This window comes from Coregonus lavaretus (genome assembly GCF_964263955.1).
Source record: "Coregonus lavaretus genome assembly, chromosome: 29".
NCBI classification, from domain to species: domain Eukaryota; kingdom Metazoa; phylum Chordata; class Actinopteri; order Salmoniformes; family Salmonidae; genus Coregonus; species Coregonus lavaretus.
This window is the reverse complement of record NC_140016.1, coordinates 14414799-14441430: the sequence shown is the minus strand read 5'-3', so window position 1 is coordinate 14441430 and position 26632 is coordinate 14414799. Positions and strand designations below refer to the sequence as shown.

At 44.2% G+C, this 26632-nt stretch overlaps 1 protein-coding gene across 1 annotated transcript in view; it reads left to right on the top strand.

Annotated features, from left to right (window-relative positions):
* The window catches only part of LOC311105113 (F-BAR and double SH3 domains protein 1-like), a 47489-nt gene that overhangs the window by 292 nt on the left and 20565 nt on the right, over window positions 1-26632 (top strand). The window contains exons 2-14 of the mRNA XM_084147135.1: window positions 1086-1183; window positions 8079-8124; window positions 9615-9688; window positions 10848-10992; window positions 13033-13169; window positions 14545-14608; window positions 14946-15074; window positions 15641-15763; window positions 16059-16154; window positions 16341-16460; window positions 16540-16644; window positions 18835-19116; window positions 19215-19298. Of these exons, the coding sequence (XP_084003261.1) occupies window positions 1086-1183; window positions 8079-8124; window positions 9615-9688; window positions 10848-10992; window positions 13033-13169; window positions 14545-14608; window positions 14946-15074; window positions 15641-15763; window positions 16059-16154; window positions 16341-16460; window positions 16540-16644; window positions 18835-19116; window positions 19215-19298 (1503 nt within the window). The remainder of the gene's footprint in view (window positions 1-1085; window positions 1184-8078; window positions 8125-9614; window positions 9689-10847; window positions 10993-13032; window positions 13170-14544; window positions 14609-14945; window positions 15075-15640; window positions 15764-16058; window positions 16155-16340; window positions 16461-16539; window positions 16645-18834; window positions 19117-19214; window positions 19299-26632) is intronic.

The window sequence follows — 26632 nt, the reverse complement described above, 5'->3', positions numbered from 1 at the left end:
AATTTGAATTTGGTCGTTTTCACTTGTGGCATTTTCTTAGGTTCCAAGTAATGATGTCAGCACCCTTATAATGCTCAATGCACATTTTGCACCATTACTTCTGCTATTGCTTATATTCAAACGTCCACAATACACAATGCACACAGAGAGAAAGAGAGAGAGAGAGAGAGAGAGAGAGAGAGAGAGAGAGAGAGAGAGAGAGAGAGTGATAGAGAGATAATTAACATCAGTGCATGTACAGTTTCCGTGTCGGAGCTAAGTGGATACTTGGTCTCTGATGTTGCTGACTGACCTTCAGACTGAAGGCTTCCGCTGATGTACCCAGAGGCGGACTTGGACAAAAATTAAACACTGGCATTTAAGCCACACAACATCACCGCGCCCTCACCCCCATAAATATTATACCCCCCTGTTATTGGTAATGGTGAGAGGTTAGCATGTCTTGGGGGTATGATCTTTGTGCATCTGTAACTTTCTCACTCACGATTCCTTCATGAGTATCGGTTAATCATGGTAGCATCCACATTAATGTAGAAGTGTTCTGAAACATATTATATTCTTATTTACAATAAAAGTGACTCCAAAATAACACGATACATTATATAACATTAATTTCTATTGGGCACAAAATAATCGGAAACACAACCAAAACAAACTGTAAATGCATTCTGTGGGAAGCATTGGAATCAACATGGGCCAACAACCCTGTGGAACGCTTTCCACACGTTGTAGAGTCCATGCCCCGACGAATACTATGTACAAGAAGTGCTGTAATTTCTAAACGGTTCACCCGATATGGATGTAAATACCCTCAAATTGAAGCTGACAGTCTGCACTTTAATCTCATAGTCATTGTATCAAATCCAAAGTGCTGGAGTACAGAGCCAAAACAACAAACAATGTGTCTCTGTCTAAATACATTTGGACCTCACTGTAAATTCGAATAATGTGTTTTTATTGACTGGGTAGACTGTACTGTTTACATCCGCTTTATGCCTGTGCACGTGATGAATAAACTTTGATTTGATTTAGTCCCGGTGCTGGCTGGTCCTGATACAGGTATTTGTCACTGTGGTGATTGACAGGTGAAGGAGACCCAGCAGGTGAAGGTGGCCTTTGCAGAGCAGGTGGGGCGTCTGCAGAGCAAACAGCAGCAGGAGGTAGAACTCCTGGAGGACATCAGGTGTGACCATCCTGTCCCACCCTGCCCCATCCTACCTACCTGACTCTGCTATACCCTGACTTACTCTGCCATACCCTGCACCACCCTACCCCACCCTGGCCCACTGTCCCCCCCCCCGCCCCCTACTCCATCTACCCCACCCTGGCCCACTGTCCCCCCCGCCCCCGCCCCCGCCCCCTACTCCATCTACCCTACCCTGGTCCACTGTCCCCCCCCCCCCACTGTCCCCCCCCGCCCCCTACTCCATCTACCCCACCCTGGCCCACTGTCCCCCCCCCGCCCCCTACTCCATCTACCCCACCCTGGCCCACTGTCCCCCCCCCCCCCCCCCCCACTGTCCCCCCCCGCCCCCTACTCCATCTACCCCACCCTGGCCCACTGTCCCCCCCCCGCCCCCTACTCCATCTACCCCACCCTGGCCCACTGTCCCCCCCCCCGCCCCCACCCCCTACTCCATCTACCCTACCCTGGTCCACTGTCCCCCCCCCCCCCCACTGTCCCCCCCCGCCCCCTACTCCATCTACCCCACCCTGGCCCACTGTCCCCCCCCGCCGCCGCCCCCTACTCCATCTACCCCACCCTGGCCCACTGTCCCCCCTTGCCCCCATCCTGCTATACCCTTCCCCATCCTTCAGAAGCCTGTGTTTGTATAATACATACTGTACATATTTGATAATACTGTATGTATGACTCCAGTATGGCTGCAATTGGCCGTGTAGTCATAACAAGAACCATTAGATACACTAAGGATGCTGTGTGAAACAGAGAATGATTTATGGGATTGCTGACTAATGCGCTCTGACAATTACAGTTGAAGTTGGAAGTTTACATACACTTAGGTTGGAGTCATTAAAACTCGTTTTTCAACCACTCCACAAATTTCTTGTTAACAAACTATAGTTTTGGCAAGGCGGTTAGGACATCTACTTTGTGCATGACACAAGTAATTTTTCCAAAAATTGTTTACAGACAGATTATTTCACTTATAATTCACTGTATCACAATTCCAGTGGGTCAGAAGTTTACGTACACTAAGTTGACTGTGCCTTTAAACAGCTTGGAGAATTCCAGAAAATGATGTCATGGCTTTAGAAGCTTCTGATAGGCTAATTGACATAATTTGAGTCAATTGGAGGTGTACCTGTGGATGTATTTCAAGGCCTACCTTCAAACGCAGTGCCTCTTTGCTTGACATCATGGGAAAATCAAAAGAAATCAGCCAAGACCTCAGAAAAATAATTGTAGACCTCCACAAGTCTGGTTCATCATTGGGAGCAATTTCCAAACGACTGAAGGTACCACGTTCATCTGTACAAACAATAGTACGCAAGTATAAACACCATGGGACCACGCAGCCGTCATACCGCTCAGGAAGGAGACGCGTTCTGTCTCCTAGAGATGAACGTACTTTGGTGCGAAAAGTGCAAATCAATCCCAGAACAACAGCAAAGGACCTTGTGAAGATGCTGGAGGAAACAGGTACAAAAGTATCTATTTCCACAGTAAAACGAGTCCTATATCGACATAACCTGAAAGGCCGCTCAGCAAGGAAGAAGCCACTGCTCCAAAACCGCCTTAACAAAGCCAGACTACGGTTTGCAACTGCACATGGGGACAAAGATCGTACTTTTTGGAGAAATGTCCTCTGGTCTGATGAAACAAAAATAGAACTGTTTGACCATAATTGTCACGAACGTCTTCCAAATGAGTAGACCAAAGCGCAGCGCATTGAGCGAACATGACTTTATTACTTCAAAGTCTGGAAACAAAACAACAAAACAAGAACGATTCGTGAAGTCCTCTGCAATACTGACAGAACATGGAACAAAAACCCACAACACCCAAAGGAAAACATACAGATAAATATGGCTCCCAATCAGAGATAACGAGCCGACAGCTGACACTCGTTACCTCCGATTGGGAGTCACATGACTACACAAGAACTAACCAAAACCACACACACCCAAATGAACACACCCTATTCCCAACCTAACCAAAACAAACCCCCACAAAACGAATACACCCTGGCTCAAATACAAGTCCCGGAGCCAGAGTGTGACAGTACCCCCCCCTAAAGGCGCGGACTGCGACCGCGCCTCAACTAGGGCTAACCAAGGGAGGGCTGGGTGGGCATACCTCTTCGGCGGTGGTTCTGGCTCTGGTCGTGGTCCCCACCCCACCATAGTCACTACCCGCCTCCGTAGCCTCCTCCAACTTAACCCCACCGGATAAAGGGGCAGCACCGGACTAAGAGGCAGCACCGGACTAAGGGGCAGCACCGGACTAAGGGGCAGCACCAGGATAAGGGGCAGCACCAGACTAAGGGGCAGCACCGGACTAAGGGGCAGCACCGGACTGAATGGCGGATCCTGGCTGGCTGGCTCTGGCGGATCCTGGCTGGCTGACGGATCTGGCTGCTCATGGCTGGCTGACGGATCTGGCTGCTCATGGCAGGCTGACGGATCTGGCTGCTCATGGCTGGCGGAAGGCTCTGGCTGATCCTGTCTGGCGGAAGGCTCTGGCTGATCCTGTCTGGCGGAAGGCTCTGGCTGATCCTGTCTGGCGGAAGGCTCTGGCTGATCCTGTCTGGCGGAAGGCTCTGGCTGATCCTGTCTGGCGGAAGGCTCTGACTGATCCTGTCTGGCGGACGGCTCTAGCGGCTCCTGTCTGGCGGAAGGCTTTAGCGGCTCCGGTCTGGCGGACGGCTCTGAAGGCTCATGGCAGACGGGCGGCTTATGCAGCGCTTGGCAGACGGACAGTTCAGACGGCGTTGGGCAGACGGGCAGTTCAGGCGCCGTTGGGCAGACGGGCAGTTCAAGCGCCGTTGGGCAGACGGGCAGTTCAGGCGCCGTTGGGCAGACGGGCAGTTCAGGCGCCGTTGGGCAGACGGCAGACTCTGGCCGGCCGAGACGCACTATAGGCCTGGTGCGTGGTGCCGGAACTGGTGGTCCCGGGCTGAGGACACGCATCTCAGGGCTAGTGCGGGGAGCAGCAACAGGCCGGGCTGGGCTGGCGACGCACACCGTAGTTCTAGTGCGTGGAGCAGGAACAGGCCGGGCTGGGCTGGCGACGCGCACCGTAGACTTGGTGCGGGTGGCAGGAACAGGCCGGACCGGGCTGGCGACGCGCACCGTAGACTTGGTGCGGGTGGCAGGAACAGGCCGGACCGGGCTGGCGACGCGCACCGTAGACTTGGTGCGGGTGGCAGGAACAGGCCGGACCAGGCTGGCGACGCGCACCGTAGACTTGGTGCGGGTGGCAGGAACAGGCCGGACCGGGCTGGCGACGCGCACCGTAGACTTGGTGCGGGTGGCAGGAACAGGCCGGACCGGGCTGGCGACGCGCACCGTAGGTTTGGTGCGAGTGGCAGGAACAGGCCGGGTCGGGCTGGCGACGTACACCGTAGGCTTAGTACGTGGAGCAGGAACCGGCCGGGCTGGACTGGCGACGCACACCGTGGGCTTGATGCGTGGAGTAGGAACAGGCCGGTCCGTACTGGGAACACACACCACTGGCCTTAACCGGGGATCAGGAACGGGCCGGACCGGACTGGTAACACACCTCAGTCTCTTACGCCGTGCCTCAACTGCTTCCCTCCCTCTACTCGCCAATGGCTCCCGTAATCCGGTAGCCTTCTCTCCACGTCTCCCTGTGGCAGCCTCCTGCTGCCCAGCCGCCCAAGCCATGTGCCCCCCCCAAAAAACTTTTTGGGGTTGCCTCTCGTCCTTCCAACGATGACCCTGCTGACGCCGTTGCTCCTCTCTCGCCAGGGCCTTGATCTTCCCCCAAGGTCCCTTGCCCCCGAGCATGTCCTCCCAGGACCACGATTTGCCCACCTGGGCCATCGCCAGCCTCTCGATCTCCTTACCAGGCGCCTCCTCCCATGTCCAGTCTCTTTGCTCCCGGACACGCTGCTTGGTCCTTTGGTGGTGGGTTTTTCTGTCACGAACGTCTTCCAAATGAGTAGACCAAAGCGCAGCGCGTTGAGCGAACATGACTTTATTACTTCAAAGTCTGGAAACAAAACAACAAAACAAGAACGATTCGTGAAGTCCTCTGCAATACTGACAGAACATGGAACAAAAACCCACAACACCCAAAGGGAAACATACAGATAAATATGGCTCCCAATCAGAGATAACGAGCCGACAGCTGACACTCGTTACCTCCGATTGGGAGTCACATGACTACACAAGAACTAACCAAAACCACACACACCCAAATGAACACACCCTATTCCCAACCTAACCAAAACAAACCCCCACAAAACGAATACACCCTGGCTCAAATACAAGTCCCGGAGCCAGAGTGTGACAATAATGACCATCGTTATGTTTGGAGGAAAAAGGGGGATGCTTGCAAGCCGAAGAACACCAGGAAGGAAGGACAATTATGTGGATATATTGAAGCAACGTCTCAAGACATCAGTCAGGAAGTTAAAGCTTGGTAGCAAATAGGTCTTCCAAATGGACAATGACCCCAAGCATACTTCCAAAGTTGTGGCAAAATGGCTTAAGGACAACAAAGTCAAGGTATTGGAGTGGCCATCACAAAGCCCTGACCTCAATCCTATAGAAAATGTGTGGGCAGAACTGAAAAAGCGTGTGCGAGCAAGGAGGCCTACAAACCTGACTCAGTTACACCAGGTCTGTCAGGAGGAAGGGGCCAAAATTCACTCAACTTATTGTGGGAAGCTTGTGGAAGGCTACGCGAAACTTTTGACCCATGTTAAACAATTTAAAGGCAATGCTACCAAATACTAATTGAGTGTATGTAAACTTCTGACCCACTGAGAATGTGATGAAATAAATAAAAGCTGAAATAAATCATTCTCTCTACTATTATTCTGACATTTCACATTCTTAAAATAAAGTGGTGATCCTAACTGAACTAAGACAGAGAATTTGTACTAGGATTAAATGTCAGGAATTGTGAAAAACAGAGTTTAAATGTATTTGGCTAAGATGTATGTAAACTTCCGACTTCAACTGTATCTCTCTGAGATATATATATACAGTAGCAGTCAAAAGTTTGGACACACCTACTCATTCAAGTGTTTTTCTTTATTTTTACTATTTTCTACATTGCAGAATAATAGATCAAAACTATGAAATAACACATATGGAATCATGTAGTAACCAAAACAGTGTTAAATAAATCAAAATATGTTTTATATTTTATATTCTTCAAAGTAGCCACCCTTTGCCTTGATGACAGCTTTGCACACTCTTGGCATTCTCTCAACCAGCTTCATGAGGAATGCTTTTCCAACAGTCTTGAAGGAGTTCCCACATATGCTGACCACTTGTTGGCTGCTTTTCCTTCACTCTGTGGTCCAACTCATCCCAAACCATCTCAATTGGGTTGAGGTCGGGGGATTGTGGAGGCTAGGTCATCTGATGCAGCACTCCATCACTCTCCTTACACAGCCTGGAGGTGTGTTTTGGGTCATTGTCCTGTTGAAAAACAAATGATAGTCCCACTAAGCGCAAACCAGATGGGATGCCGTATCGCTGCAGAATGCTGTGGTAGCCATGCTGGTTAAGTGTGCCTTGAATTCTAAATAAATCACTGACAGTATCACCAGCAAAGCACCCCCACACCATCACACCTCCTCCTTCATGCTTCACAGTGGGAAACACATATGCTGAGATCCTCCGTTCACCTACTCTGCGTCTCACAAAGACACGGCGGTTGGAACCAAAAATCTCAAATTTGGACTCATCAGACCAAAGGACAGATTTCCACCGGTCTAATGTCCATTGCTCGTGATTCTTGGCCCAAGCAAGTCTCTTCTTCTTATTGGTGTCCTTTAGTAGTGGTTTCTTTGCAGGGCCTGATTCACGCAGTCTCCTCTGAACAGTTGATGTTGAGATGTGTCTGTTACTTGAACTCTGTGAAGCATTTATTTGGGCTGCAATTTCTGAGGCTGGTAACTCTAATGAACTTATCCTCTGCAGCAGAGGTAACTATAGGTCTTCCTTTCCTGTGGAGGTCCTCATGAGAGCCAGTTTCATTACATTTTAGTCATTTAGCAGACGCTCTTATCCAGAGCGACTTACAGTTAGTGAGTGCATACATTTTCATACTGGCCCCCCGTGGGAAACAAACCCACAACCCTGGCGTTGCAAGCGCCATGCTCTACCAACTGAGCTACAGGGGACTCATCATAGCACTTGATAGTTTTTGCGACTGCACTTGAAGAAACTTTCAAAGTTCTTGAAATTTTCCAGATTGACTGACTTTCATGTCTTAAAGTAATGATGGACTGTCGTTTCGCTTTGCTTATTGGAGCTGTTCTTGCCATAATATGAAAATGTATGCACTCACTAACTGTAAGTCGCTCTGGATAAGAGCATCTGCTAAATGACTAAAAATGTTTTTTTTAATGTAAAAAATATGGACTTGGTCTTTTACCAAATTCTGTATGCCACCCCTACCTTGTCACAACACAACTGATTGCCTCAAACGCATTAAGAAGGAAATAAATTCCACAAATTAACTTTTAACAAGGCACACCTGTTAATTGAAATGCATTCCAGGTGACTACCTCATGAAGCTGGTTGAGAGAATGCCAAGAGTGTGCAAAGCTGTCATCAAGGCAAAAGGTGGCTACTTTGAAGAAAATATATAAAATATATTTGTATTTGTTTAACACTTTTTCGGTTACTACATGATTCCATAGGTGTTATTTAATAGTTTTGATGTCTTCACTATTATTCTACAATGTAGAAAATAGTAAAAATAAAGAAAAACCCTTGAATGAGTAGGTGTGTCCAAACCTTTGACAGGTACTGTAGATGGATGGATCGATGGATGGATAGATTATATAATTACAGCCTAAATGCAGTTCACTGACAAATCCTAGATGTGATGTTTATTTTTCTCTGTCCAGGTCCTTCAGTAAACAGCGTGCTGCCATAGAACAAGATTACAGTCAGGTGAGAGGCCTCTCACAATACTGATGCTGATTGACAAGCCATGGTCGAGTCCCACTGGGCACACACTGGTTCAATCAACATACTTTCAACATAATTTCAATGAAACGTGGAATTGACGTTGAATTGACATCTGTGCCCTCTGGGGTGGGTGTGTGTCCGTGTCTTATGTTCACCTCTCCAGTGATGGGGGGCAGTATACCATGTGATACGACCTTGGGCCATCTCGTAGAGTGGCGTATCATTGAGCTGAAATGGGTTTGGAGTATTTGGACACTAACCTGCTCTCAGACTGTTTTTGGTAGCATCTTCGCAACAACTATTTTAAGCAACACTCTTACCACCCTCCCCACATTAAAATCATTACTCAAAGCACTCATGTTGAATATTTTGAAATGGAATGCATTCAGATATTGATTTAGATATTAGTGAGTATTTCAGGGACCTTGGTGATGTCCATAAGCAAGGCAGGGGAAGACAACACACAGCATCCATTTGTCTCAGGAACCAGGAACGACAGTTATAATTGTGTGCCGTATAGTACTGTAGTGCTGATGTCCCATTGGATGTTTCCCCAATGGAGAATTCTTATAAGATTTACATAATAGGGTGTTTGATTAGCTGATAACTTAATTATATGCTTGAATGGCTGTGGAAATGTCTGCTTTAGATGCACTGCACTGATCCTCTTTCTTTTCTAACATGTCTAGCTGGGTTATATCTACTGTAGTGACTTCCTGTAGTGTCAGACATAAGAATGTTCCTAATGAGTCTACTATCCACATGTTGCCATGGACTTTGAACTTGCCTCTGACCATTGTGGTTTCTAGTTAGTTTCCTGTGATGCTGTCCCTTGGTTCTTTTGGTATTTAACAATACATCAACATTGGACCTATGGAGTATGCCTAACAGTTGTAATAATGTTCACCTACACACTCAGACGAGCGTTTTCCTCACGTAGACTGTGAGTGTTTGTCAACCTCAGACCCTTGTACCATGGGGAATGTAGCGGGGTGGCGATGGTGAAATAAGGACCTGTGAACCAATCCCTCCACATCTGAAAAGCAGTCTGTGGCTTTAGTACTACTGGTGGCTGGTGCGTAGTGGCTCTGCTATTTTATGTCTGGGTGTGAAGGAGCCAGTGTGTTTCTGAGCCAAGCTCCTGGATCAGTTCGCTGACGTCGGCAGTGAGTTAATCTGAAACAGGAAGTGAACACTGGACAGGGCAGTTTTCACTGGGGTGTTGACGTTCCACCAGGGGCCTCGACGGCAGAGCTTCTAGTATTGATAAAAAAACACTGCTTTTCGCTCCAGATCTGCATGTTTTCCTGTACACAAAAACAAGACGTGTTCACTTTAGGCTGGGCCCTGCACTTACACTCCAAACCAAATTCCTATTGATGGGTTACAACAAGGTTTATAAGGTGAATGTAATGAAATATCCCTGATTGTGTTTCCTATCAACTTTAATAAAACATCTCCTTCTCTCTCAGGCTCTCCAGAGGCTGGCCATACAGTTCCAGAGGAAAGACTGGCAAAGAGGCAAGGGAGACTCTTTGAACTCTGGGTAACCTATCAGGAGCTTGATAGTTTGATCCCACTACACGTTAATGACCTTTTTACTCTCAGCCATTCCAACCCCCATTTTGTAAAACAAGTTGCATGCAGTGTTTCATAGACATACAGTAGCAGTCAAAAGTTTGGACACACCTACTCATTCAAGGGTTATTCTTTATTTTTACTATTTTCTACAAAACTATGAAATAATACATATGGAATAATGTAGTAACCAAAAAAGTGTTAAACAAAAAACAAAAACACTCTGAGAGCCGTTTAGTGTCCAAATACTCCAAACCCATTTCAGCTCAATGATACGCCACTCTACGAGATGCCCCAAGGTCATATCACATGGTATACTGCCCCCTATCACTGGAGAGGTGAACATAAGATATGGACACACACCCACCCCACATGGCACAGATGTCAATTCAACGTCAATTATTTTGATTTGTTTATCACTTTTTTTGGTTACTACATGATTCCATATGTGTTATTTCATAGTTTTGATGTCTTCACTATTATTCTACAATGTAGAAAATAATAAAACATAAAGAAAAACCCTTGAATGAGTAGGTGTGTCCAAACTTTTGACTGGTACTGTATATGAAGGATATGTCTGTCAAATAATATAATTATTAATGATTGAAGATGCTCCCGTCACTAGTCACACAGTCTAACATCAGGGGATGCCATAGTGCTGGTGTAAAAACATTTCTCTCTTTACATTTTAGCAGACGCTCTTATCCAGAGTGACTTACATTTGAGTGCATACATTTTTTGAAAAAAAAAAAATCATACTGGCCCCCCGTGGGAATCGAACCCACAACCCTGGCGTTGCAAGCGCCATGCTCTACCAACTGAGCTACACAGGATTTGTGTTGTGTGTGTGTGTGTGTGTGTGTGTGTGTGTGTGTGTGTGTGTGTGTGTGTGTGTGTGTGTGTGTGTGTGTGTGTGTGTGTGTGTGTGTGTGTGTGTGTGTGTGTGTGTGTGTGTGTGTGTGTGTGTGTGTGTGTGTGTGTGTGTGTGTGTGTGTGTGTGTGTGTGTGTGTGTGTGTGTGTGTGTGTGTGTGTGTGTGTGTGTGTGTGTGTGTGTGTGTGTGTGTGTGTGTGTGTGTGTGTGTGTGTGTGTGTGTGTGTGTGTGTGTGTGTGTGTGTGTACTGCCAGGAGTGTGTTTGCTGTGTGGAGGTCTCTGATTGAGGCAACAGCACAGAGTGGAGCGTGTCGTCTCACGGCGGCCCACGGATATCGCTCACTCACTGCCAACGCTCTGAAGAGCCTGAGGGCAGCCAAGGAGCTGAAGACCAAGAGGGTGAGCTGAGCTGTGCAGTGGCTTATGGGAGGATACACTGAAATAATGTATGATCCACATTGCAGTGCATCCTAGTCTGAGTAACCATATAGAGGAAAATGCATGTTTTTAGACTAATAATCTATTTTCACAAAAGTAGTGCAGCATTCACAACTGTACATTTTCTTCATCAGGCTTCACTAAGCTGAGAACATTGTGTAGAAATTGTTTTGGAGTCGGTGAAAGCTTGTTTGGGATAGCTACAGCTTGAACACACACTCCCATCAAGCACACTAGAATGTATCTACTCAGATACCCATTTTCTTTTCTTTTTTGGGGGGGGTGGGGGGGGGGGTGGGGGGGGGGTGCCCTTACAGTGAGGGAAAAAAGTATTTGATCCCCTGCTGATTTTGTACGTTTGCCCACTGACAAAGAAATGATCAGTCTATAATTGTAATGGTAGGTATATTTGAACAGTGAGAGACAGAATAACACCAAAAAATCCAGAAAAACGCATGTCAAAAATGTTATAAATTGATTTGCATTTTAATGAGGAAAATAAGTATTTGACCCCTCTGCAAAACATGACTTAGTACTTGGTGGCAAAACCCTTGTTGGCAATCACAGAGGTCAGACGTTTCTTGTAGTTGGCCACCAGGTTTGCACACATCTCAGGAGGGATTTTGTCCCACTCCTCTTTGCAGATCTTCTCCAAGTCATTAAGGTTTCGAGGCTGACGTTTGGCAACTCGATTTTCTGTGGGATTAAGGTCTGGAGACTGGCTAGGCCACTCCAGGACCTTAATGTGCTTCTTCTTGAGCCACTCCTTTGTTGCCTTGGCCGTGTGTTTTGGGTCATTGTCATGCTGGAATACCCATCCACAACCCATTTTCAATGCCCTGGCTGAGGAAAGGAGGTTCTTACCCAAGATTTGACGGTACATGGCCCCGTCCATCGTCCCTTTGATGCGGTGAAGTTGTCCTGTCCCCTTAGCAGAAAAACACCCCCAAAGCATAATGTTTCCACCTCCATGTTTGACGGTGGGGATGGTGTTCTTGGGGTCATAGGCAGCATTCCTCCTCCTCCAAACACGGCGAATTGAGTTGATTCCAAAGAGCTCCATTTTGGTCTCATCTGACCACAACACTTTCACCCAGTTCTCCTCTGAATCATTCAGATGTTCATTGGCAAACTTCAGACGGGCATGTATATGTGCTTTCTTGAGCAGGGGGACCTTGCGGGCGCTGCAGGATTTCAGTCCTTCACGGCGTAGTGTGTTACCAATTGTTTTCTTGGTGACTATGGTCCCAGCTGCCTTGAGATCATTGACAAGATCCTCCCGTGTAGTTCTGCGCTGATTCCTCACTGTTCTCATGATCATTGCAACTCCACGAGGTGAGATCTTGCATGGAGCCCCAGGCCGAGGGAGATTGACAGTTATTTTGTGTTTCTTCCATTCCCTTTAAGAGTGTGCTCCTAATCTCAGCTCGTTACCTGTATAAAAGACACCTGGGAGCCAGAAATCTTTCTGATTGAGAGGGGGTCAAATACTTATTTACCTCATTAAAATGCATATCAATTTATAACATTTTTGACATGCGTTTTTCTGGATTTTGTTGTTATTCTGTCTCTCACTGTTCAAACAAACCTACCATTAAAATTATAGACTGATCATTTCTTTGTCAGTGGGCAAACGTACAAAATCAGCAGGGGATCAAATACTTTTCCCCCTAGTTTAATAGAGAGTGTAGCTTATGATAGCCTCCTCCTTATGAAAATTATTCAATTACGTAACCAGAGCATGTTGTTTTAACGAAGAAATCCACTCCAAAACTATATTTTAATATTTGTCATTTAATACAATGCCTTTTGCACAACGTAATCAGCATTTAATCTATTGGATTTGTTTAATCTGTCAATCTAGAGACAGTTTGGCATAGTTAATCTGTAAGTCTAGAGACAGTTTGACGTAGTGTAAATGCAGTGAGTTCCTCCTTCAGTTACCCCTATACGCTGTCCCGTCCATGCATATTGTTGTATTCCACTGTAATACCCCTTTAGGGCCTAGAGCAGCTGCAGAGGGTACAGGGTGAGGTGGTGGATGCACTACGGGAGCTCCACAAAGTCAAGAAGAGATACTACCAGATGAGTCACATGACTAACGTGGCCAGGGAGAAAGCTGCTGATGCACAGGCCAAGTAAGTCTGTGAGTGTGGGCCTGGTCAAAAGTAATTAAAATATATTTAATTTTTTTGGGGGGGGAACTCAGTCGGGGTCTCAACTTACTGTTGAGAGTTAGAATAATAGAATACACAAGGTAAAATTTCGAAATGTGGTTGTGCATCAGCAGTCACTCAATTAGCCCATGTCAGCATTTTTTTTTTTGATTGGTAAATTAATCTAGCGGCCAGCTATCTAAACGTGTAGTAAGCATGGTCAAATTACCAACTAGAGTGGGGCCCATTGATCATAGTTATCATATTAAAAACTGCAAACATTTGCCTCCACCCTATGGAAAAATGTGTAGAATTGCAGGAAATTGGCTGTAAGCCTGCCACTTTTTCTCTCTGCCCCATTGCAAAATGAGTAGAATTGCATGACATTTGTTATAAAATTGCAAAATCTTCTCTACTCCCCATGGCAAAATGTGTGGAATTGCAGGAAATTAATTATAAAACAAAAAAGATATCTTTGCTGTCACGAGGTTGGCCGCTAAAATGTTTTGCTTGCAAGGTAGGGGGTATGGATGTGGGTACGCAGACCCACGAGCCACTGCGGCCCCTCATGATGAGTTCTGTTTTTTTGTGGCACCCACCCCCATCAAAGTTGCCTATCACTGTGTTAGACAAAAGCCCAAATGAAACCATATCTATTTTCTTTGATTTTCCAATAATACTCTTACTCTAGCCCTGCTTTGTTCCCATGTGACAGCCTTAAAGGTCCAATGCAGACGTTTTTATCTCAATATCAAATTATTTCTGGGTAAAAATTAAGTACCTTACTGTGATTGTTTTCGATTAAAATTGTCAAAAAGAAACAAAAATAGCTTCTTAGCAAAGAGCAATTTCTCAAGCAAGAATTTCTGCGAGGACTGTCTGGGAGTGGTCTGAGTGGGGAGGGGAAAACCAAAAACTAGCTGTTATTGGCAGAGAGGTTTGGAACTCTCTTTCTTATTGGTCTTAAGGCCAAAACTCTATCCCCCCAAAACAGGCAGAAATTTCAGGCGGTCTTTTGAAATACCTCTTACACTAAAAGGGCATTATCATAATTTTCACAATTTCACAGTATTATTCCAACCTCATAGTGTGGAAATATATATAAAACACAAGAAAATCATGTTTTTGTCTGCACTGTGCCTTTAAGGCTACTTGTACCATAGTTAAAGTATTCATCATCTGAGAAGGAGCAGGTAGTGGCATGTTAGATGTTCTGTAAACCTGTAGTCATTGCATTTTAGTTGAGATACGTGGTTGAAGTGCATATTTTATGTCTATCTATTCTTATTTATAATAATGTCAATAAGGGTCTTGGTTTGATTATTTCTATCACATGTGCCCATGTGACCTTTTTCAGATTCAAGAAGAGTGACCATGGAATTTTCCATTTTAGGACAGGCTTGCAGAAAATGAGTTCAAAGGTAGGCTACTGTAGGCTGACACACATGAAGGTATGGGATGAAGTACCCCACCACCGCCACATAATTGTCACCTGGCTAGTTAGTACACCTAGAGTACACATATTTCTCAAAGAGCAAATCGTGTTTTATCGGTTATATGCTTTACTATGAAGAAATGTCTTCAATAAAACATGTAGGAATAATGCAGTTACGTTGTTGAATATTGTACTCTTCTTAGACACCTTGCACTTTGCCTATTGATTACCTATCAAATCAAACACATATTGATAGTATAATTGATTGTAATAATGAAACATATTTTATCCTCTACTCACTACTCCCTGTAACCCTTGTCCAGCTGAATACCAGGCTGAGGGAGTGTGACCAGAGACTGACAGAGGTGCGTAATGAGTACCTTCTGACGCTGTCTGCCATCAACTCCCATCACCAGTACTACTACACTGCAGAGCTGCCTGCCATCATGAGGGTAAGACCACCTGGCATCTCCTAACGTCATACTGTCTCTCTGGATTCTCATCATGAGTCTGTCATAAGTCTGAAAACACTGCATAGTCCCCTCAGACGTATCTCCTATCAGTGAAAAAAACCTTCCTTTGTGTTTGTGATGAGTCACTGCTAGTTGACATATTTTCCTGTCCTGTTGTGGTTGTCTTAGCTGTAGAGCAGAGAGCACAAACTACACAGAAATTAACCCAAATAGGAAATCCTTAAATGTTCCCTTTTGGCTTTTTGCCTTTGCAAAGGAATCAGGTGAGTCAAAAGTTCAGCTCACAGAACATTCATAACACAACAATCTTCTTGAAAGTGTCTCTTTATCTCTCAATCAAGGGAAATGTCCCTCAGTGACTCAACTCTTGTTATTGCAGTAACCAATGTAATTCATTATGAATCAGTTGATTACAATCCCTCAGACTTTGACTGAAACACTGGAAAATAAGCAAAGACATTTCCTTCTCAAAACATCTCTGATTTTGTCCTGCGTCAGGGCTCTGGCCATAACCCCAGCTCTCACCTCTGTCGTTTACCCAACAGAGACTGGACAGTGACCTGTATGAGCGAATCCGAGAACACTTCACCCTCCTGTGCTGCACAGAGATCGACACCTGCCAGTCCACGCATAGTAACTTTAGCAAGATCTGCGAGAACTCCACCAAGGTGAGGCCGTGCGTGGGATCCACTGAAGCTCTTCTCACAGTAAAACCATACCACAGACAGCAGCCCCACTGTAATACCCAGAGCTGTGACATTCCTCACCTGGGCACCACTGATGGAGGCCAGACAGACCGCTGACTGATGTTCTGTTCTGTGGGAGACGTGAACTAGTGTCTGTGTCCCAAATAACACCCTATTCCTTATACAGTGCACTACTTTTGACCAGGGCCCATAGGGCCCATAGGGAATAATGTGCCAATGTGGGAGTCATGAAAATGTTTGTTTGGTTCTCTGATAGGTGTCTAGAGAACGGAACATCCAGATCTTCCTCCAGGAGTCCCCGGTCTTCACCAGAACAGCCGGCTTTCACTTCCAGGTTGCCCCTGAAGACAAGGTGTGGCTAACTGTGGTACCACTCTCCTTGGTTACCATGTAAACACCATTATATGACAATTAATATCCACAAAGCTGTTTGAATAAAACCCTGATTGAGGTGAAAATGTTGATATTTTCATGTAGTGAACAGCAATTTTTTGTGTGTGAGATAATCCCAGCTTCACCTCTCCTGTTCTTTCTAAAGGTGTGCATTCTGAAGCAACAGAGCTCCAGTGCTGAGGGGGAGAGCTGTTTGGACAAGGAGGCCCGCAAGTGGTCCGCTAAGGCTGCCAAAGACTACAAGATCATCACTCACGGAGAGAGGGTGAGTAGTGGGCGAAAGCTCTGTTTACCTCTGGTTCGGGAACCTGACCTTGTGTAACCTCTGTATGCCTTCCTCATAGGCCCTGCAGATGCTGGACAGGCGTTTCAAACTGCTTTCAGGAGACACAGGAGTCAATGTGGAACAGAAGATGGTGGAGGTGAAGGAGAGTGTGAGGAAATCCCAGGTATGACTACTACTAGCCCAATGCTACAATGACCTCACATTAACATTACCCTCTTATTCCACCCTACCAGGAAATGGATAATGATAAGGCAATCAGTCATTAACCAGGCTTTATCAACAGACCAGAGTTCCTCTTTGATGTGCTGGGGTTAGCCTTCTGTATGCTCTTAGAAAAAAGGGTTCCAAAGGTGTTCTTCGGCTGTCCCCATAAGATAATCCTTTTTGGTCCCCCTCTGTGGAAAGGGTTCTACATGGAACCCAAAAGGGTTCTTCAAACGGTTTTCCTATGGGGACAGCCGAAGAACCCTTTTAGGTTCTAGATAGCACCTTTTTTTGGAAGAGTGTAGAGGTGGATGTAGTTATTTAATGCTAAGTGACTGGTGGGTGATGAGACCAAGGCTGTGTGTGTTCTAAGCCAATAGCCAAGCCTCTGCAGATGCAGGATGCTTTCTACTACTAGAGCCTTGGTAGAGCTAACAGCAGAGCTCTCTCCTCCACTCTGCCTGGCCCATTGATGAGCCAGGTGGATGACCTCTATCTGGATCTGAATGGAATGTGTGAGTCACTGCATACTTCCTACTTCCCACATCACACAAGGACAAATGCAAATGCTGCTGGCACCATGAGTCAGTTGGTACTGTTAATTCAACCCACCACCTCCTCCTGCTTTACTCAGTTGGCTTGGGCTCAGAGTAAGCGTTATGTGATGTGATCAAGCTTTTGTATTGGCCTGGAAAACCATGTTTCCTTACTTACAAGAAATAAGTTGGGTTTAGGAAACATAATGCAGCCAATATGCTGTTAATGTACTGCTAATATGATACTAGTATGATGCTAATGCCAACCCCAGATGTCCTTGCTGACTACAACCCTTGTTTTGTTGTGCTGTTTAATTAATATTATGAGAATTATGGCTTATTAATATGTATTATGTCTAAGGTATTATGTCTGAGGTGTTACAGTGTGTGAGGTGTTAGAGTGTGTGAGGTGTTAGAGTGTGTGAGGTGTTAGAGTGTGTGAGGTGTTACAGTGTGTGAGGTGTTAGAGTGTGTGAGGTGTTACAGTGTGTGAGGTGTTACAGTGTGTGAGGTGTTACAGTGTGTGAGGTGTTAGAGTGTGTGAGGTGTTACAGTGTGTGAGGTGTTACAGTGTGTGAGGTGTTACAGTGTGTGAGGTGTTACAGTGTGTGAGGTGTTAGAGTGTGTGAGGTGTTACAGTGTGTGAGGTGTTACAGTGTGTGAGGTGTTACAGTGTGTGATGTGTTACAGTGTGTGAGGTGTTACAGTGTGTGAGGTGTTACAGTGTGTGAGGTGTTACAGTGTGTGAGGTGTTACAGTGTGTGAGGTGTTACAGTGTGTGAGGTGTTAGAGTGTGTGAGGTGTTAGAGTGTGTGATGTGTTACAGTGTGTGAGGTGTTACAGTGTGTGAGGTGTTACAGTGTGTGAGGTGTTACAGTGTGTGAGGTGTTAGAGTGTCTGAGGTGTTAGAGTGTGTGAGGTGTTACAGTGTGTGAGGTGTTACAGTGTGTGAGGTGTTAGAGTGTCTGAGGTGTTACAGTGTGTGAGGTGTTACAGTGTGTGAGGTGTTACAGTGTGTGAGGTGTTAGAGTGTCTGAGGTGTTAGAGTATGTGAGGTGTTACAGTGTGTGAGGTGTTACAGTGTGTGAGGTGTTAGAGTGTGTGAGGTGTTACAGTGTGTGAGGTGTTACAGTGTGTGAGGTGTTACAGTGTGTGAGGTGTTAGAGTGTGTGAGGTGTTACAGTGTGTGAGGTGTTACAGTGTGTGAGGTGTTAGAGTGTGTGAGGTGTTAGAGTGTGTGAGGTGTTACAGTGTGTGAGGTGTTACAGTGTGTGAGGTGTTACAGTGTGTGAGGTGTTACAGTGTGTGAGGTGTTAGAGTGTGTGAGGTGTTACAGTGTGTGAGGTGTTACAGTGTGTGAGGTGTTAGAGTGTCTGAGGTGTTAGAGTGTGTGAGGTGTTACAGTGTGTGAGGTGTTACAGTGTGTGAGGTGTTAGAGTGTGTGAGGTGTTACAGTGTGTGAGGTGTTACAGTGTGTGATGTGTTACAGTGTGTGAGGTGTGGCTGTAAAGGGGATGACATTGAGGAAAAATAATCTGGTACAAGGTACCTGTGAGAGACATGTGGGAGGGGTGACAGGTGGTAGTAAGGTGTGTGTGTGTGTGTGTGTCCAGGTGAGTCGGGTGAAGGCGGAGTCCAGGCTGGCACTGCTGGCGTCGGCGGGGGTGGATGTGGAGCCATGGTTGAGCAGTGCCATGACCCAGGCAGACGAGGAGCTGGAAAGGGACAGGAGGTTGAGCGAGGCACGCATGTCCAACGGAGACATCTCAGAGGACGAGTTTGAGTTCACAGACTTCGACGACTACGATGATGATGGTGACACTTTCATCGATTCAACTTCCTGCTCAGTGCCGTGTGGATACCCCTTGGCTTGCAGGGTTCTCTACAGCTATCAGGTGACAATATCAGGACTTTTAGAAATGTCAACATTACAAGAATGAGATTTTCCTCTCAGGTGTTATAGTGTGGAATTAGCTGACCTATCTTCCTGCAGGCCTGCCAAGGAGATGAGCTGTCAATCACAGAGGGGGAAGAGCTTCAGGTGATAGAGGATGGAGACATGGAGGACTGGCTGAAGGTAAAGGAGGACAGGTTTCTCTCTGGCTGCGTCCCAAATGGCACCCTATTCCATATTTAGGCTCCATAGGGCTCCGGTCAAAAGTAGTGAACTATGTAGCGAATAGGGTGCCATTTGGGACGCAACTTTTGTCTCAGGGTACAGTGCTATTTACTGTAGCAGGCAGTTGTTCACACACATTTGTCCTCTCTACCAAACACATGCGGTCTCCCCACTTCCTGTTTCTACTCAGCACAGAGTAAACAAACTACTGGTCTTCCTGTTTGAGAAAGAGAGGCATTATGTCGCAACTTAATCTTTACTGATCCGTAACAGTTGTGAAAAATAACAGGTCAATTTCAACCAACATTGAGCACTGTCTCAACACGAGCCGAGCTCTCCGTAAACCATCAATATGCGTTAAGATCACCCACACAGTTGATCTCAACTGCAACCACAATTGGCCACCATATTACCGCTCCCTAAAACTGATTTTGGTATTAACTTTAAGTCCTGGTTACTGCCAACATTTTTCAAGACTATTTAGCCCTCTTGTGGGTTTTATCTTCAGAATAAATTAAACCTTCTATTTGAGCAGACTAAGCACAGATTTGACTATTTAACAATCATTCCTCGTTTACCACAGATAATCTACTGTGGCAATTTAACCTTCACATTTTATGAATGTAAAGCTTGTGTTGGTATACTTACTTTTCATTTCGAATTTATGTAATCCATTAATAAAAATGTGTCTTAATACTTAACACTTATCAAAATTGGAAGATAAAGTATTTCTGAACTATCCACATTCTAAAATTGGTAACTAAATCAAGCCAATCATGATTGAGTAAATATAATATATGTTTTCATAAAATTATAGTCTAATCATTGACATTTTAGTGATCCAATTGACATTTTAGTCAAGGTACTGTATGTCAAATTACAAATTATATTCTAATGTGTCCCAAACATAGATGTCTATAATTTACTGTATTGTACTTTACTGTACTGTACTCTACTGTACAGTACACGTGAGTACGCGAGTACAGTATAGTTCAGTACAGTACAGGAAAGTAGAGTACAGTATAGTTCAGTACAGTATAGTTCAGTACAATACAGTAGAATATAGTTCAGTTCAGTTCAGTAGAGTAGAGTATAGTTCTGTACTGTACTCTACTGTAGTTTACTGTACTATACTGTACTCTACTCTACTCTACTCTACTGTACTGAACTTAACTAAACTCTACTGTACTGTACTGAACTATACTCTACTGTACTGAACTGAACTATACTATACTTGAGTTTCTTACAATTCAATGGGTCTACTGTACACTACATGACCAAAGTATGTGGACACCTGCTCGTCAAACATCTCATTCCAAAATCATGGGCATTAATATGGAGTTGGTCCCCCATTTTCTGCTATAACAGCCTCCACTCTTCTGGAACATTGCTGCGGTGACCTGCTTCCATTCAGCCACAAGAGCGTAAGTGAGGTCGGGCACTGATTTTGGGCGATTAGGCCTGGCTCGCAGTCGGCGTTCCAATTCATCCCAAAGGTGTTTGATGGGGTTGAGGTCAGGGCTCTGTGCAGGCCAGTCAAGTTCTTCCACACCGATCTCGACAAATGTTACGTGAATTTCTATCCCAATGTTTCAAAAATGAACTTATTACTCAGTCTGTATCCCAGAGGTTGTAAATCTCTAATAATCAGACCAAGCAGCCCAGCATACAATCATCAGGCTTTATTCATGAGAACGTTCTGCCATCACAATTTCAGAGTCCATCTTTTATACTCATACGTCATACAAACATCCCTCTTCTCTGTAGGCGGGCTGTAGTTTTCCACTTTAAAACTGCTCTCCTGACCATCAGTACACACACACACACACACACACACATACACACACATACATACACACACACACACACACACACATACACACACACACACATGCATACACACATACATACATACATACACACACACATGCATTCCTTAGTTATCGCCGTCCTCACAATATCCTGCATACTCTTTAAAAAACCTAACAGTTTCTCTCCTCCCTAAATTTGGAGGCCCCTTTATCTTGGTTTAGACAGTTCGCCTTTGTTGTCTGGTCTAACTCTTACTCACATTGCTAAATAGTAGCTCAATGCCATAGTCTTTACTGGTCCTATACTCACACATTTCTAACACATTTCACACAGTTTCAGGGTGTAATAATTAGTCATTAATAATTAATCTATCAATCCACCCTTTGACTAATTATTACACACATACAAAGTATATGTTGTTATAGAAATGAATCATACTCATTGAAGTATATAAGTTGGTTTGCATATAAAAACAAAAAAAATTGTCTCATTCAATACAGGTTCATCAGGGTTACCCCATGATTAAAAGCGTAACGTTACTCTTTAGCAATGGTACCTAACCTGTCTACCCTGCAAGAGGAAATATTCTACCCTTGGTGGTTTAGTGCTATTTAGGATTCCTTCTGAGGGCCTTCCAAGGGGTATTAGACTAGTTTTTTGATACCTCTGGTGATAACATTAGATCTACCTGCTGTTCTGTCTCGGGGGTGGAAGATTCATGTCTCTCCTGAAAAATGAACCTCAAACATATATCTGCCCCGAAATCATCAACACAGGCCCAATAGTTCCTTGCTATGTCATCTTGCATAATTGACTTTACCGTTATCACCAGTTCCGTTTTACATTTATCATGGGTTTGTTTAATTCCCCATCGGTGTACTGCGTCCATTCCATTCTCATAGTATGTTCCCCAGGTATGTTTAAACACCCTTGCCCAAGGACATGAGCATTCCCCAGTGCAAATGTATTTACCATACCTTCTAGGACCTAACTTTCTTGTACACGCCCCCTTCTTACCAAAGCCCCCAAAACCTCCTATCTCTTCATGGGAGAAGTCGAATGGTATCTTGAATCCCCCATCTTGTCCTAAACTGACTTTAACTATTAAAATAATAATTCCCCCAATAGTCTTTCTTGGTTTCAGTATTTCTACGAGATCGAATCAGTGCATCATTCCCCTGTTTAGGTTGACCTGGATTAATCCATAATATGGTTAACATGATGATGCAGCTCAGAGTCCCCCAAAATCCCCAAAACCGCCATCCCAATCCTGTCCCTGACTCACCTGCCTGGTACTTACCCATACCCACACCTCTATAAACACCCCACAGTGATGAAAGGTCGGGGTAGGGTTTCTTCGTTAACAGAGTTTACCCCCGAACCCTAATGGTTCAGTTCTTCTCTTTAACTCTGTGTGTGTTCAACAGTGTTGGTATGTGGGCCTACCTTTTTGCAGTGGGTAACGTTGACCCAAGTGGCTCTCTCAGCTATTGTTATAGCGAAGGCAGTTACCAATATGACTTGGTATGGTCCCTCCCAGTGTGACTGCTTTCAATCATTTTTCCTCAACGATTGGTTCCACACCCAGTCTCCAGGTTATATAGAGTGGGTCACCTTCTCCTTTAGTTCACCTGTGGGGCACAAAACCTCTGACATACAGGTGTGGTTAATAAACTACCTTCTCACGTGTTCTGCTAGGGTGCTCTCTAGTTCTATGTCTGCCTGTCTGGTCCTGCCAACTGTGGCATTCTGTAAGGTCTTCCTAACACTTTCTCAAAGGGGGATAACCCATCTTTATTTGGGGTTACTCTAAATTTATTTCCTTCACTCCGTGATAACTGTATAAAATCAAATTCCAATTGCTGGAAAGGGTACTTAGCCGGAGGATACTCACCCTGAGGTGCCCTTTGTCTGCCCTGGTGATTATTTTGAGCATAGATAACACATGTTGAACAAACGTTTATTTTTATTTTTATAATTAGTAATCCCATATGCAACAAAGTGTTGTTTAATCTGCTCTACGATCCATCCCTCCTTTTGACACGTCACTGCCCATGTGTCAATATTACCACCTACCTAAACAATCACTTAGGTAATATTGGTAATTTATCAACCAATTGCCATCCCTTATTTATTTTTGAGACTGTCCCTTTCTTCTTTATTGCTCCTATCTTCCTGATCTCATTACCAAATAAATGATCTAGGTAATAGCTGTTTCGCATTAGATTGTGCCTTCCTCTGATTACTGCAGCTCATTGCATTAATTTAGTTTCAAATACCAACTTGTTGTTTATTAAAGCATAATAAAAATGAAATTTGAATGACAACATTTGATAATACCTCAACTTACTTCTATCCCGTAAAAGTAATCCAAGATTAGTACAATTTACTAGCAACAGGTATTCCTCATTCAGGGAAAGCTCTCTCTCTCTTCTGTTGTTTTATGGTTCAAATCATATATATTATTACCAAATTATAATCTTCTTCACACTTTTCACAGTATTATAAATTACCCTCAACTTGGTAAAATAAACTATCTTAAAGTCCTCCTCTCATGCCTTTAGAATTACCAGTGTGGATGATTAATTAACACCAGAAAGTCAAAACAGAGTTCAGAGGCAATTGAAATTATTCAACGAACTGTTCCATCCCATAGTATACTAAACATTACCATCATTCTAAATATTTCATAAATGTTACTTATCCAAAGTGTTCATTAAGTCCTCATGACATTTATTCTCATAAGAAATCATATATACCCTAAACTCAATCAAAACCGAAAAACTCCATAAAATTCACTGTGTGTGTGCTCCTTGGAGACTTATCACCTTTGACCTGTTGAAAACCCCCTAAAATTGAAATAACAACCCTTTATAAACGTCATACTAGGTGTGTTGTTTTTTATTTGAAAAACCCAATTGAAAAACCCAATTGAAAAACAACAACCAAAAATAGCCAGGCCACACTTAATTTGGTAGCTCACTTTTACGACGTAAATACTGCCTACCTCCATTAAACTGCTCCCCCTATCACTGGACAACATTCCAATGAGATAAGCGAATCTCTTTCTCCTGGAAGAGAAATTATTCATTTAGTTAACCTTCAATTACCATCAGTAATCTAAAGATGGTAAGTACACACAAAACATGATACAGATATCCCCAGTCCTAACTTTTTTTTATTTTTTTTATTTCACCTTTATTTAACCAGATAAGCCAGTTGAGAACAAGTTCTCATTTACAACTGCGACCTGGCCAAGATAAAGCAAAGCAGTGCGATAAAAACAACAACACAGAGTTACATATGGTGTAAAAAAAACATAAGGTCATAAAATACAACAGAAAATATATATACAGTGTGTGCAAATGTAGCAAGTTATGGAGGTAAGGCAATAAATAGGCTATAGTGCAAAATAATTACAATTAGTATTAACACTGGAATGCTAGATGTGCAAGAGATTATGTGCAAATAGAGATACTGGGGTGCAAAATAGCAAAATAATTAACAATATAGGGATGAGGTAGTTGGGTGGGTTAATTTCAGATGGGCTGTGTACATGTGCAGTGATCGGTAAGGTGCTCTGACAACTGATGCTTAAAGTTAGTGAGGGAGATAAGAGTCTCCAGCTTCAGAGATTTTTGCAATTCGTTCCAGTCATTGGCAGCAGAGAACTGGAAGGAATGGCGGCCAAAGGAGGTGTTGGCTTTGGGAATGACCAGTGAGATATACCTGCTGGAGCGCAGACTACGGGTGGGTGCTGCTATGGTGACCAATGAGCTAAGATAAGGCGGGGATTTGCCTAGCAGTGATTTATAGATGGCCTGGAGCCAGTGGGTTTGACGACAAACATGTAGTGAGGACCAGCCAACAAGAGCGTACAGGTCACAGTGGTGGGTAGTGTATGGGGCTTTGGAGACAAAACGGATGGCACTGTGATAGACTACATCCAATTTGCTGAGTAGAGTGTTGGAGGCTATTTTGTAAATGACATCGCCGAAGTCAAGGATCGGTAGGATAGTCAGTTTTACGAGGGCATGTTTGGCAGCATGAGTGAAGGAGGCTTTGTTGTGAAATAGGAAGCCGATTCTAGATTTAACTTTGGATCGGAGATTCTTAATGTGAGTCTGGAAGGAGAGTTTACAGTCTAACCAGACACCTAGGTATTTGTAGTTGTCCACATACTCTAGGTCAGACCCGTCGAGAGTGGTGATTCTAGTCGGGTGGGCGGGTGCCAGCAGCGTTCGATTGAAGAGCATGCATTTAGTTTTACTAGTGTTTAAGAGCAGTTGGAGGCTACTGAAGGAGTGTTGTATGGCATTGAAGCTTGTTTGGAGGTTTGTTAACACAGTGTCCAACTCATCAATAATCGTTTGTATCAATCTAATTCCTCATAATTAATCCATTAAACCACTCAAAATTCCTAGAGTATACAATGATTATGTTTAATTGATTACCCTTCAGATCATATCCTCTTTAAATCTTACAATGATTATTGAACCCCTAAATCTGCTCCATGTGATCCCATATCAAATGATCCATTATCGTTTATTTGATCAACACCTTAGAAAAATCTGTTTCCCCTTCTATTGTTCCTGTCACCCTTCTTAATGTCATATTTCACTCATTTGCCAATATAATCCCTTACTTCATATAAGTAAGCAGTGATATTTTATTCCAGGCATCTATAAAAATAATAATTTTGAAACGTTGTCTCCTACTGTCCCTTAACATATACTGTAGGGGATTTCCCTCAATCCTGGGAAAAAAATAAAAACAAGAAACTCCCCCCTCAGAACACATCAGATAACTTCACGTACAGTGGGGAAAAAAAGTATTTAGTCAGCCACCAATTGTGCAAGTTCTCCCACTTAAAAAGATGAGAGAGGCCTGTAATTTTCATCATAGGTACACGTCAACTATGACAGACAAAATGAGAAAAGAAATTCCAGAAAATCACATTGTAGGATTTTTAATGCATTTATTTGCAAATTATGGTGTAAAATAAGTATTTGGTCAATAACAAAAGTTTCTCAATACTTTGTTATATACCCTTTGTTGGCAATGACACAGGTCAAACGTTTTCTGTAAGTCTTCACAAGGTTTTCACACACTGTTGCTGGTATTTTGGCCCATTCCTCCATGCAGATCTCCTCTAGAGCAGTGATGTTTTGGGGCTGTCGCTGGGCAACACGGACTTTCAACTCCCTCCAAAGATTTTCTATGGGGTTGAGATCTGGAGACTGGCTAGGCCACTCCAGGACCTTGAAATGCTTCTTACAAAGCCACTCCTTCGTATTCCAGGCGGTGTGTTTGGGATCATTGTCATGCTGAAAGACCCAGCCACGTTTCATCTTCAATGCCCTTGCTGATGGAAGGAGGTTTTCACTCAAAATCTCACGATACATGGCCCCATTCATTCTTTCCTTTACACGGATCAGTCGTCCTGGTCCCTTTGCAGAAAAACAGCCCCAAAGCATGAT